The 14,832-nt window shown below is 36.0% G+C and overlaps 2 protein-coding genes across 4 annotated transcripts; both read right to left on the minus strand.

Annotated features, from left to right (window-relative positions):
• Positions 1-3,905: 3,905 nt before the first annotated feature.
• LOC18026083 (splicing factor-like protein 1) lies at positions 3,906-7,556 on the minus strand. Of its 2 annotated transcripts, none has more exons than XM_024160397.1 (2): positions 4,905-7,556; positions 3,906-4,164 (listed from the first exon to the last, which is right to left on the minus strand). In XM_024160397.1, the coding sequence occupies exon 1, from the start codon at positions 7,270-7,272 to the stop codon at positions 4,942-4,944; it is 2,331 nt and encodes a 776-aa protein (XP_024016165.1). In that variant the 5' UTR covers positions 7,273-7,556; the 3' UTR covers positions 3,906-4,164; positions 4,905-4,941. The 2 variants fall into 2 exon arrangements, with proteins under 2 accessions (XP_024016165.1, XP_006409296.1); XM_006409233.2 differs by having other exon boundaries at positions 3,906-4,270.
• A 374-nt stretch (positions 7,557-7,930) lies between these two features.
• LOC18026084 (serine/threonine-protein kinase/endoribonuclease IRE1a) lies at positions 7,931-11,788 on the minus strand. 2 transcript variants are annotated; one of them, XM_024160677.1, is made up of 8 exons: positions 11,712-11,788; positions 11,431-11,615; positions 10,907-11,150; positions 9,577-10,793; positions 9,186-9,358; positions 8,692-8,938; positions 8,308-8,611; positions 7,931-8,225 (listed from the first exon to the last, which is right to left on the minus strand). In XM_024160677.1, the coding sequence occupies exons 2-8, from the start codon at positions 11,577-11,579 to the stop codon at positions 8,079-8,081; spliced, it is 2,481 nt and encodes an 826-aa protein (XP_024016445.1). In that variant the 5' UTR covers positions 11,580-11,615; positions 11,712-11,788; the 3' UTR covers positions 7,931-8,078. The 2 variants fall into 2 exon arrangements, with proteins under 2 accessions (XP_024016445.1, XP_006409297.1); XM_006409234.2 differs by having other exon boundaries at positions 11,431-11,779.
• Positions 11,789-14,832: the final 3,044 nt, after the last annotated feature.

The raw sequence follows: 14,832 nt of genomic DNA on the forward strand, positions 1-14,832 counted from the left end.
TATGATTATGCTATGTACCAATACCTTGGTGTAGGCAGTAGGTTCTTGCGGTTTGTTTACAGCTCTTTGCTGTTACACGAGGCTCCAGTTCTAGAGAGTCTTTGTTTGAAACTTTATCGAAAGTCTGGTGTTTTAGATATTGGAGTATGGGTTTAAAACTGCTGTTAAACACCGTGTGCGTGAGTTGGATGTCAATATGAATAGTCCTTTCGTTTCAACACCGGTCGTACTTCCATGGAGCATATATACCAGGAGATGTAAAATGCTTGTTACCTTGAAACTAAGCAACATGACTCTTGTGGATGCTTTTACCTTGAAACTAAGCAACACTTCCATGCGCCACATAAGGCACATCCTTATTCAAAAGAAGAAGCACGCTAAGATCATTAAACACATTCGTAATATTAAATTTTACACGTTTCCAGATGGTAATAAGGAGATTGGTGAAAAAAAAGCAACACTAACTCACATTGACGTGGTCGATAGTCTCATTAGAAGCACCCTCTGTTTCATTTGTGGCCCATATGATCATTGATGTTTTGAAGATTTCATCGTCGTCGGTATTAGTAAAGGAAAGTCCTTACCCATCCATAGATCTCTTGGTAATTCATAAACCTCTTCTTCAAGTTCTTGATTTATCCATGACTTGCTGTTTAGAGAAGTTTGCTGCTATGAAATCTATTAAAATGTCCACTTCAAGAAACCATAGTTATGCTCACATAGTTTCCAGAAACGATATGTACTTGTATGGATTTCAATTTCTCGATTAAACCATAATACTTTCTTATGTCCATTTAGTTATGTTAACATGGACATGATGATTTAAATGGAATCTTATAAACAAATTATAAGAGGAGATCATGGCAATAATTAAGGGAATATATTTCACCATATATAACAATCTCACAAGAATTTCACAACATCGATTTAGAAGTTACTCAATTTCAAGTAACTAATTCATCGGCTTCTTATGCTTTAGGCTCCATAATGTAAGTTTTTAGGACAAGCTCTTGTAGTTTTTAGGTCCAGAGCTACAAGAGCAGCAGGAACCTATTCCAAATTGTTTCTTAGCTCCAAAATGTGCAAGAGATGTTGCAGGCTCCAAGATGTAAAATTAAAGAAACTCTAACCGCATTTGTACCATTAGTCAAATACCGATTCGTTTAAATTCGATCAAAATCAGAAACAGGGGATACATAATCACTCAAATTCGATCAAAATCAGAAAAAAAAAAATAAATAAATAAATAAAGTGGTTACTACCACATCCACAAGTTCACCATCTTTCGTTACTCATTATATCTATCAGTCATGGATGTACCAAACACAGCTTAAACCCATAACCTCGAGGGATTACACAAACTAATGATCCGAGCAACCACTATAATAACATTAGCTAATCAATAATCAGTAAAGATTATGAAATCCATAATCCCATATCTAACTATAAAACTAAACCACATGAAAGCTAAACTACATAATCATTCGATCAAGTTAAGGAAGAAAACAACTGCTACTATAACCACAAGCTCACAATCCATTTTTATGTGTGGGATCAGCCATTGGAAGTTATAAACATAGCTCAAAACCGAGGACAACACAAACTTATGATCTAGAGTTTACACAAACTAATCTATGTTTAGGTTCCCTTTAGCGATAAAACCGAGAATCAGTGAAATAACACTAGCTAATCATCGAACATCCATCATCTATCAAAGTGAATCAATATGATGAAAACCAAGTATTCACACACAGATACCAAGTATTATAAGCCATTACCAGTTAAGATAGAGATGAAACTCAGTGAAGAGATAGTACTTGGGAACCGAATTTGTGCGCGGTCTGAGAATCCAGCGTCGGAGGAATGAGAACGGCATGAGCAAGGGAATATTTGGCGGCTTGACCAAGGGAATATTTGCGCCATTTGGAATGCGAAGAAGAAGAAGAAGAAGAAGAAGAAGAAGAAGAAGAGCTTCTGCTTTGAAATAGGAATAAGGGAGATCCTGCCCAGGGTAAGAATACACCGAGGATAAGGAGGAGTGCGATGAGGATGAGGAGGAGACCTTTGCGGCTGAGGAAAGAGATGGGACGGTTTGAGGATGTAGAATTCGGAAGAGGAGAGGAAGAGAAAGGGTTTGAAAATGGGTTTTCGATGGGACACTGGTGAAGGAATTGTTGCTGCTGCGCCATTGTTGTAGGATTTGTAGCAGGAGAGAAAACAAAAATGGGAGAGATTGATTCGAATCGACTACTAGGTTGAATTTGAAATTTAGATTTTGGTTAGAGTAATATTGAATACAGCCATCAACTGATATAAGAGCAATAATATATAACGTGTTCGGTCTATTTTTTTTTACTAGAACCAGCCCCAGGTTGGTAAAAAAGATTTACTCACATTACATATACAACTTAACACAGGGGCATTTTGGTTTTTCCAACAGTGAACAGTTTCTAAACAGTGCAAAAAAATCCACCAAACTCAGAAAGTGACTATAAAAAGTATTATCTTCTAAAAAATACCTTAAGAGGTAACACACTCATTGGAGAATCATGGGCTAATTCAAAAGTTGGACACATCCGGCCCGATACGGGCTTAATATAAGTCTCTCCTTTTTCCGTCCACTCTTGATTATAATAAAAAATTAATTAACAGTGTATAGAAGAGTATAGTTTCTCAAACTATACTTAATAAGAAAAATGTTAATCAGAGCATTAACTTTGAGTAATATAAGTAGAATAACATGTATATTGTATATATGATATCATTTTAATTCGGTAACTTCAAAGTCAAAACCCAAAACTATTGTAAAAAATGCAACTTTGATAGTATATTACTGAATAAAAAGGGAAATAATTGTCTTATTTATTATTTTTCTAATTCTTGTGGTCATGTAATACAAAAGAAGATAAACCGGTGTAAGGCTTGTGAGGTTTTGAATATCTTCTTTCATAAAGCTTTCTACTTCAAAGCAGAAAAGAAAAGGTGGGGAAGAAAGTACCACAAGCCAATACTCTTTTCTTATTTTTTTTTTAGCTTCTGTGCGAGAAGAAATAAGTCAATAACGTTAAGCTTTTTATAAACTAAAATTAGAAAGAAAAAAAGAATTTTGTGTATTAAAAAAAATATTAAAAAAACAATGACATGACTCAAGACAAGATACAGTAACATAGTTAGCTCAGACATAAGCTCCCGCAAATAGCTAATGATAACAAATGGCCAAAGCAGATGAGAGCAACTTCCTCTATAAACGCTCCATGCCAATATCCCTTTCTAGTTTTATTACATCACACCACTAACCCATAATTGTTAAAGTAAGCACAAATGAACAAAATGGTTTCTATGATTGAAAAATAAACAGCTTCTTTTTTTAATGCAGACAATACAGTCAAACAAATATGCAATACAGACAAACAAACCCAACTTATTAAAAAGCTTTCTATCAAAAAGTAATAATAATTCTAGACATGATTCAGGAACTAAATGAATCCTATTACAAAGTTACATATCCTATACAATCACCAATACTATGTACTGCCGATTTCTAACACACAGACTTTGAAACACATGTATACACTTGGCTAGATATAGATGAGCCGAGTATAATAACAATGGCATTAAAGTTAACTAGGATCCCTAGACAAGAACTCGCACATGTCACATATAAGCTTGATATATATTATATCACTATCAAATATATCATCATTGTTATATAAGATTGCATTAAGGAAAAGAATGATCAAAGTATTCAACATACCTATGCTGCCTTCATGTTCCTATGAAACGTGATAGATAATAATTCCCCATGCACATAAGAGATGAGATATAAATAAAAGAGAGAAAACATCAAGACCAAGAGGATTCATATCTTGCTTCACAATGAATAATATATATGTTTCGCATTATGATACCACCAAAAGTTTCAAGCTCCAAAATTGGAAAGGTATAAAAGCAATTGTGAAAAGCAATTGTGAGTAAATGAGAGAGCTCAAGACAGATTTAACACACTGGTCACCAGTAAATATGAGTATTGTGAAATAAAACATGAACCAAGACATATATAGTCCTACAAAAGAGCAGCAATTATTATCAGTAACATGAATAAAAATCTTATCGCCTTTCTCAAGCGCAACTGTATGGAATTTGGGGAGCTTCCAGCCTGTATCTCTGCATATTTCACAACAGCATAGCAAGGGTTAAGATGTGAGTCCCAAACTTCCAACAAGAAAGGTGTAAGGAAATCATGGTACAAGAGCTCCAAGAAACATCACGCCTGAAAAAAAAAATTAAACAGTAGGAAGAAAACAAAGATTTGTGTTAATGAGCCATATACAATAACAGAGACAAACTTTTCGAACCTATGCTAGAAGTAGTTTAGATCTTGTCAAATGGAAACACTAAATGCATTCTATATGGGACAATAACACATTAAGAGTTACTTAATAAATAAAGAGTTAAAAGAGAAGTGAAAAAAAAAATACAGGTTAAATTGACAAATATTCAAACATCCAACTTCAGAATTCTATGTTTCAGTATCGGATATCAGAACATGTGCTCCTTTAGGCTGTGCGATTGCTCACAGTGACCAGATTAATGAGCTACAACAACTAGTTATGATGTGACAAAACTATAAACAGAGAAATACGTAAAAGAAACATAAGTACAAAAAATTTTCTGAAGAAAAAGGAAGGAAACAAGGCAGACATGCTCGACTTTGTTTATCCTGCAATTGCAAGTGTCTAAAAAATGATGTCGGGAAAATATTACATCGTAGGAAAACTTTGAGAAAGAAATTTTTTTATCATTAGCTAAAAAATTGAGCTAGTTGCCATAAGATTCAATTTCAAAATTGAGCTTCAATACCTTTAGGGAGAACAAAACAAAAACATTAAATGAGGATATCTTACCTTCTTCCCTAATGAGTTACTCCTCAGAACACACATGCTATTTTATCTCAGCCATAAACTTCTCATACTCAGAATCTCCAATAGAAGATGGATTCTCTGCAGGTGGCTGTACTGGAGGCTTGGGAGCCCAGGGTATGTTCCCCATGCTCTGTGAATATCCAGCAGAAGGTGGCATAGGAAGATTAGGTGCCCAAGGTGCATTACCAAGACCTTGTGAGTGATCAGATGTTGACATAGGAGGATTGCTAGCCCGTGGGATGTTGTAACCCACGCTTTGGGAATGATCAGTAGACAAAGCCGGTGCTGGTGGCGGTGAAGGTAAAACAGCATTGTAATAAGATGGATAACTAATGTACGGAGGCTGTCTAGGCAAAGAGTTATTATAGACACTCGTTGGCACAGATGAAGCAGTAGTACCATTGTCTGCTTGTACCCCTGGTGGGAAGTTTTGTTGGCTTTCACTAGAAACGGTGCCAGGTGGAGGAGCTTGTATCACATGAGGAGTAGGTGGTGGTGGGTAGTTCATTCCATAAGGAGAAATATGTTGACCAGGGGGAGGATGATAAGAACCCGAAAGAGGAGGGGGAGGAGCATATGGAGAATAGGAAGGAACAGGAGGACCCCAAGGAACTGGAACTGTTGAATAGGGAGGATTTGGCAGTTGGCCACCAGTGGCATATTGTTGTGAAGAATAGACACTAGACGGCTGGTTTGGAAGAGGATAAGCTTGAGTTGGTGGCTGAGGAGCTGGAGGTCCAGGTGGCGTTGGCTGTTTACCAGCAATCCTAACAGCAAGTGTTTTACCTTCTAACCAGTAACCATTCATTGCCTGAGTGGCAGTATTGGCCATCTGGACATCAGCGTACTTCACAAAACCATAGCCTCTACTCAGACCAGACACACGGTCCTTGATTACTTTTGCCATCACAATTTCACCAAAGGGTGAAAACAGATTAATCAAACCATCATCCTCAAGCATCGTAGGTAAGAACCCAATGTACAGATTTGTTTCATCATATTCTTTGGAAGGTTTGGCTGAAATATACCCTAAGCCATGATGTGTACTTGCCCCACTTCCCTCATTGTTAGCCCACGGAGGATTACTTCCCGGACCAAGAGCCAAGGTGGGACTCTGTTTAAGTGAAGATTCAGGGACAGTTCCTCCCAACTCTGCCAAAAAATTTTGATATTCATCGTCCATTTTCTTTCCAGTGGTACCCTTCACCGGACAATCAATAGTAGGGTGTCCACCATCACCACAAATCTTACAAAGAACATCACTTTTAAAGGTATTTGTACGAGAAGGACACGCATATTGTCTATGTCCTGGCTCACCACACAGCCTACAGAATTCTTCATCTCTTATTGTTCCATTCAAGGTGGCAAGCTCCCTGAGTTGTTGCCTCTTGTGTTCGTTCAGCACCTCATCAACAGGTTGCAACAGCTTCTCAACCATACCAGCAGCAGCTTCAAGAGCTTCCTGAGTCTCAGCCTCGACTAAAACATGCAAGTCCTCATTTTCCGAAGGGTCGTATTTTAAATCCTTTTTCTGCTGGAGCCTACCTTCTTTTACAGACCCTTTGCCCCGAATCACAATTTTAGCACCTGTTTCTCTCTCCATTCTCTTCTGAGTATTCCCCCTGGGACCAATAATAAGACCGATGAAATTGTAACCGGGAAAATCCTTCATCGGAATGAAAAGTTTCTTTTGGAGCTTAGGAGGCCTATAATCCGCCGGGGGTTTAAAAGCAGGGTTCTTTTTAATGATTTGAGAGATGATCTCTTGTCTTTCTCTATTCAATCTCTCTCTAGCTCTGTACTCTCTAGTGTTTATCCTAATTCCCATGTTATCATACACAGGCTCTGGTGAAGGAGACCTTTGTCCTTCCGGTCTATCATCTAAAGTCACACCAGACTGCAACATCCTACTGATCTCAAGTAACCTACTATTCAAAGCTTGAATCTCGGGATCAAACTCGATACCACTGGTGAAATCCTTCATAAAATCAGGTAGTTGTATTACCGGTTTCGGCTCATCATCCGCCCATCTAGACTTACGCTTCCTCGTCCCAGTTTTGGAATCACTACCGCTACCACCACCTTCGGTGACAGGGTTATTAACCGATTGAGTAGGCGGAGGATCCCACCGACTTCGACGTTTTCTCCTGTTTGTGGTCTCCTCTTCTCCGCCAGATTGATCCTTGTCATTACCATTCAACGTCTCCTTAACACCATTCTCCGATAGTAAAGGTCGTTCAGACTTTGCTACAGAATCGTTTATTTCAGGCAAAGAACCATTGAAAACTTCAGGAGTCAAAATCGAAGGATTTGAGTGATCCGAAGCAAGCAAAGCAAGATTGGAGTCCATGGCTCGAAATAAAGAAATAGGGTTTCAGATCTAGGAGAAGCAAACAGAAGATATCGAGCCTAACCAAATTACCGGTCTCTTAGGCGCTCAGCGCTGCCCTATCGCTCAGCGCTGCCCTATCGCTGAAAATTGAACCGAATCAGTCAAACAAATCGGCGACTGATTTAGAACCAATTAATTGCCCAGTCTATTGACATAAACCGACTGATTTCCGGTATAGTGACAAAAATTTAACTTGTTGGATCTCCTCAAGTTGACTAGACAGATCTTAGTTGGCTTTTGAGAGAGGCCTATTCGTTGTTCAAATGGGACAACACAACATCCTATTTATATTGAGTTCTCAGATACTTCTTTCATAGCAATTGTCGATGTGGGACAATTTACACAACAAATTTCAAAATAAAGTTCCGATAATCCCGATCTCTTCTATTTTCCATCTTCTTCATCTAAGCTGCTGTAGATTTCCGATTTTGTTGATTTCAGTCTCTGTTTGGAATCAAGCTCATAACTAAAACCGATGATCTCTGTTTACGGATCGAGACGAAACGAGCATCCTGGCTCATCAAAACCATTTCGTAAGTACTCACTCAGCTAGATTCTACATTACAAAAAAGAAAACATTTCGACGTACGAATCTTATTTTAATTTCAGAATACGTTATTTGAAACATAAATCTTACATGAAAAGATATATACATACACTAGTCACACATGTCGCAATTAGTTTAGATAGCAATTAAGTTATGTAATGTACAATAATAATAACAAACATGGATTACAATAACTAACATGAAGCGAGATGGTTATTTAGATGCTGTTGCATTCGAAGTATTTTCTGAATACTTCTTCTTCCTTGCAGTGCAGAGAGATGACTCTGTAGACTTCAATCAGCAACTTTGGAAACCGAACAGCAAAGTACTCATCGAATCCTTCTGGAACCGTTCCCACAAGTTCCTAACACATCAAAAGTTCCAAAATAACACAGTTTTAAGCTCACGTGTGTAAACATTGTTTGAGGGATTTATTTAAGACAAACCTGGATCTCTGGAGGAAGTTCTCGGTAATGATTCAGTTTGTTTCTGATCACACGTAACAAATCGCGAATACTGTCATATTTGTAACGTCTGTATCGCCCGATGTTTGTAATGAAGATAGGTTCTATCTTTTCATCCCACTTCCCTCCTATAGCCACTGGAGCTATACTCTCCATTGCTTTCAAGATTTGAGAATCAGCCTCTCTATTTTCAAGCTCTACTCGATCACTAGCATCACGAAGAAAAGACAGTCTCATCTCTGAGTTCCAGAACATTGGATGGACCAGCACTTCGGTTGCACTAGGACTGCAAAATAGCAAGCGGTGCATAAGAAATTGGGTTTTGGTGAGTGAGTTTTGAATCATCAGAGAAGAGGATGGTGTTACCGTAAACCAGGGTTTGGGTTCAACAAACGAGAGATGAGATCCGAGGCTTCAGGAACATGCTCTACCGGAAATAAGTCGACTTTGTTCTTCACAATATTAACATCACGTTCAAGATCATCTCCAAATGGATGCTTACAACCAGTTATGGTGTAAAATAGTACACATCCTAGACTAAACATGTCTACTGCACGAGTTTGATGACCCTGAAGAAGCTGTTCCGGTGCTTGCCAACCAGAACTACCACAACCTGCAAATTTTATTCTACCAGAAACGTTACTTGAAAGTGGTTTGAAACTCGTTTTATAAGCATAATCTCAGATTCAACCAACAATCATCCACCACATTCGGATACTGGCAAGCATTTTCATAACCATCCTAGGACACTAAGTAGTTATGCTCTGAATGTTAATTTTGTCTATAAAGATCACACAGTCCTACCATTGAAAGAGTTACAAATCCAACGACATGGGTATCAAACAAAGTTAAAAATTTACCTGTGGCAAGATGACCCAAGGATGACATATCCCCAGATAGACGCTTGCTAATGCCCATATCAGAAAGCTTTGCACTCAAAGTCATCCCTCTCGTTATTAATACATTTTGTGGTTTCAAGTCTCGATGAACTATTCCCAAATTATGCAAGTGGGCAAGTCCATACACTACATCTCTGCATCACAATACAAACAGTACAACGAATATAAGTTTTAAAAGTAAATCAGCAAACTAAGGTATTAAATAAGTCTAGCTTTTATAAGACCATATAGCCTAGACTTATCAAAAGCATCTAACCAAGGTTGCTACTTTTGATATTCAAAATGGAACATAACACATTTCTCAATCGAAAAATATTATGGCATATGCATAAAGTACGAAGTCTAAATTAACCTCATTAGTTTCAGCATGACAGGTGACGGATGGCCCCCCACTTTCCACAAGTTGTTTCCTTTGACAATTCCTTCCAAAGAATCCAGTGAAATCTTATATGTACTTACTGCTTCCGTAGATTCATTGTTTTCCAATACTTTTTTCATTGAGAACTCTAAATAGGTCTTGATCAGATCATCTAAACTGCATGTGCAACGCTCCAGAGAAAGGTATACAAAATCCCGGTCATACTCGACACCATACCACCGAATTATGTTCGAGTGTTGGTCAGATGCAATGAGGTTCTGAATCTCCTTGAAAGCAACTTCATGATGGGACCGAACAAGGCGTTTTACAGCTACGGCCCGGCCTTCATAAACACCCTCAAACACAACGGTCCCGTTGCTTCCCTTTGCAATTTCTTTATTCGACACAAATAACTTACCAATCTTTCGCCCATCAGCTGCACCATTTAGAAGGTTATTGAAGCCTAATAACATCTGACCTCCTTCAATGAGCTCGAATTCTGACTGGCTATCTCTCTGCCCATTTGTAATACCATCTTTCCCCGATTTACGGTTCCTTTTCTTTTTGGAAGGTCCAGATTTTGAATTGAAATCACTGCCCCTTGATGAAAACATTTTTATGAAAACGGTAACAATAGCACCAAGAAAGAACAAAGGTACCAATAATCTTAGTGGCGACCATCCGAAAGATTTACCAAACACGTCTGTATAGTTTTGCCCATCTTGTTCCCATAACTTCCTAGAGGGTAGCTCTTTCGCTTCATAATGATCACGAGGCACCCTAATGAAAAATTCTGATTTAATATGAGCACGGACTGTACCATTTGATCCACACTGAAATGGCATATAAATCCCAGTGAGAATTTCAGGACCGCGCATACTGTCTGCATTGAAAACTTTATTGCATATTAAATCAGCTCTGAAGTCAGAAACTGTCACATTCCACACAAGCTTTCGAGTGATCTTATCAAAATGCTCTAGTTTGGAATCTGTTCGTGTGATAAGAAGTGGTAGCTTCACGAAATCATCTGTGCTAGTGGGCTTCACCATAGCATTGATTTTGCTACTATCTCCGGAAGAAAGGGTCGATTCATAAACATGGATTAGCCTCCCGGACATACCATCAAGCAAATATGCCATAGATGTTTTTGACCCAAGAGTAACACCATCATCAGTTACAAGGGGCGTCATCTTAAGCAAGTCCTCCATAGTCTGCATTTAATGAGCAAATCAAGCCATCAACATATAATGACGAGCCATAAAGAGAGATGCCAGAAACTATCAAAGTCTTAATTTTTCTATCAAAGTCTTAATTTTTCACATACCCGTCTGGTGTAGCGATCATCAACCGTAGTAGCCTCTGAGTTATCCACATATTCGACTATGAAAGCTTTACTTATCTCGGTAGCATTTTCTGTGTTGTTCACAGCACTTAGAGGAGCTTGATATGACGAATGAATCGGTGATCCTGACGAAAAAGACCATATTGGTTTCTCTGAATGCTTCAGTATCAAGGACACTTTCCCAGAACGATCAACAACAAGCTCCGTGTTTGGCTCTGTACGTTCACTGATTTGGATACAGATGAGAAGACATCACAACCAGTAACAGCATTGAGAGATGAAAAAACATCAAAAATGTACAAACCAATTCATCATTGTATACACAATATCGAGAAACTGGAAATTCATTCAATTTCAGAAAGCTAAATCTCTTAAGAACTAATTCAACCAAGTAAAGCAAGCACAGAGTCTAGGCACCAAAAATTTTCAAGGTTTAGATGCTAATCATATCTAAACTATCATCAGTATCACAAACTAAGTCATTCAAATGAGGAGAGAAAACTCACGGAGAGAACAAGAGCGATCTCCCAGCCGGTTTTCCGTATAGCGAAATCTGATTGGACGACTCAGCGGCGGCGCCGCCGCAATAAGACGTCCATGGAGACAGAAGCAATAGAAAGAAGAATAGATGGCGGAGAAAGGAGCATCTTGGCATCTTCCGGGAACAGAGTCCGATCGGAGAGATGATGATCTGTGACAGAGGAAGGTGCGATGATGGTTGAAAGAGGAGATAAGATTTAAGAAGAATCGGGAAATCGGAGATTAAGCGGAGGGTTTTCGAGTTTACTTTTCGGTGAAGTCAACAAAGGAGAGATATGCGAAGCTTCGTCTGAGGCTACGGTTTTGGGATCTCCGTGCCGGCTAGTTTCAGTTTCTTCTCCCTTGCCCCACCATAAACTCCTACTGCTATTGAGCCGCGTTCGAGCCGAGCCGAGCCGACGTGTTTAGCTTCTTCTTTTTTGGTCGTTGTCGTTGTTTAGCTTTTTTAATCTTCTAACAATTATTATTATTTTCTCAAAAATGTTGAACAAGGGTAATGAAATAAATTTAAAAAAACCATAAACTAACCATTTTTATATTGAAAGAGTTGTGTGAGAAAATGATGCAACTTACATCTATTTTATAGCAATTTTATTTTAATATTCAAAAAAAATTATAAATTAACCAAAAAAAAATTTCTATTATCCACATAAAATTGAAAAAAAATAGAATAGAATCTCTAATAAGTAAAAGTAATACATTTTTCACACATAAAAAATATATAAATACTACACACTAATGATGAGTTTTTTAAACTATCTCCCATACAAAAAAAATGAATCATTCGAAAATTTTTATGTTAGTTTTTCTCTTGTTTTTTGGGTTGTATGAAGCTAAAAATCCAAATCGTATAATAGTTCATAACCAACTCGGTTCAGGTATTCCTCTCCAATATCATTGTCATGATAACGGAGATAAAGACACCGGCGTCAGAACTTTAAGTGAATTCAATTCTAATTGGACGCATACCTTTTTCGATAGTATAGGTGTAATAGTATGGAATTGTGATTTACACTTCCAGACTGATAAAGAGTATTATTTTGATAACCTTGAAGTATATCGAAATGGTATAATAATAAGATCTGGTCAACTACGTCAATGGACTGCCAGACTTGATGGAATTTATTTTACAAGAGATTATAAGAAACCGGTAGAACATGTACTTAACTGGAATTCAACAAATATATAAACTTTTATTTTCTCTAAAATTTACTAATTTTATGTAAGTTGGTTATTTGTTTCAAGTCTTATGAACTAATTATAAGATGTAATAATTATTTGCTATAATAATATATATAGCAAAATATAATTAAAAATATAAATTTATACATATGTTGTTTTAATGTTTTAAAAAGTAAAATATTACAAAACCTAATCAATACTCCACTAGGTTTTGATGCAAAAATTTTATCAGGGTCATAAACTAAGTCATTCAAAAAAGTAAAACAAAAAGAGAAACTCATAGAGAGGACAAGAGCGATCTCCCCTAAATCAGCATATTGGCATTTTTCGAAAAAATAGAGATGATGATTTGTGACAGAGGAAGGTGTGATGATCGGAAGAGGAGATAAGATTTAAAAATTGGGAGATGGAGATTAAGCTGTTCGCTTGTCTTCCCCTAAGATTATTGTTGTGGACACCAACGTCGTTCTTCACCAAGTAATTCTTTGATTCTGTTATAAAGCTTAAACTTTTGAGCTTCTCAGAGTTTGTATATTAATAGAATAAATCTCTCTCTTTTTTTTGGTAGATTGATCTTTTGGAGAATCAGGGGATAGAGAATGTTGTTGTCCTTGATGAGGTTAAGAACAAGAATACATCTGTTTACAATAGATGCGTTTTTTAATCTTCTAACAATTATTATTTTTGTACAAAAATGTTGAACATTAGTAATGAAATAAATTAAAAAAGGGAAAAAACCATAAACTACCATGTTTACTGTAGAGTTGGAAGCCAAGCATCTGTCGATATATTTGTTGATCTCCCATCTTCTATTTGAACTCTTAGACCCTTTTTTAATAGATCTTTCCCGGCTTGGATATCATATGATTTTGTAACAAACCTTGCATAAACTAATCAGTCTATAGTTACTCATATTCTTAGCATTAGTTATTTTTGGTATTAAGCATAGGTTCGTATGATTGATCCCTTTCTCCATTTCGCCTGACTCAAAGAATCTTTTTACCATTGTGCAAACATCATGTCCGATCGTTGTCCAGAATTGTTGGTAGCAGCTGTAAAACTATCATTACTTATTCAATTAGAATGACACCTAATTTCTGAAGGTAATAATCTGTTAATATATCCTTTGTGCTATTTTGGTATCCTTTGTGATATTCCTTCTAATTTCTAGGCTAAAACAAAACCTACACTAGACGCTGCATAACCTAGAATCATAAGGATCTCGTTTTCATGCGAAACCAAATATCATAATGCGTAGACATCTGAATTTATGATAGTTTATTTTTAACTATTTGACAAAAAAGGATTAAGAGTCTATGAATACATTGGTACAATTCAGTAAAATTTGAAATAAGAAAAACAATTGAAAAATAAGCATCTTCTTATTTTATCTTATATATAAAACATGATCAACTTTCTCCAGCTGTTTGACATGTCAGCACGAGAAAAGTTGACATATGTCTATTTATATATAAGATTTTAATATTAATTAATTTTATATTAATAATCATTTATAAAAACGAGTTTAATTATTATCAGTTACATAATGATACTAATATTAACATCAGTTTTTAATAAATCATACAAATCTTACTAACATTTATAATAACTGACACTTATTTGGCATCACTTATTTGTAACTGATATAATTATTATATCAATTAAAATTATTGATATAAATATTATTTTTTTGGTCAAAATTGATATAAATATTTACAATCATTTGTCATATAATATCATTTATTTTTATTGAGGCAAATGTTAACATCATTTATTACAAGTGATACTTATTAACATCAATTATTATAAATGATGAAAGTATTTACATTAATCGATAAAAATGATGCAACATTAGAATCCCCATTTCCAGAATCAGTTTTATAAATGATGCAAACAAATTTGCATCATTCAAAAAGTGACATAAACAAATATAATAAATGATATAATACAGGTGTAAGTTTTAAAACATTTAAAAAAATAAATTTTTAATTAATTAAGATTAAATGTTAAATAAACATTTATGTAAATGTTAGATAAAGATTTATGTTATAATTAATTAAAAATATTGATGAATATTTAATTTATTTGAATATAACTTTATATTACTTAATAATATTCAATATATATTTTAAATTGATTTTTAAGAGTATTTATAATAACATACTAATAAATTATAATTATATTTA

The sequence above is a fragment of the Eutrema salsugineum genome, unplaced genomic scaffold (genome assembly GCF_000478725.1).
Source record: "Eutrema salsugineum unplaced genomic scaffold, Eutsalg1_0 scaffold_11, whole genome shotgun sequence".
Lineage (NCBI taxonomy): Eukaryota > Viridiplantae > Streptophyta > Magnoliopsida > Brassicales > Brassicaceae > Eutrema > Eutrema salsugineum.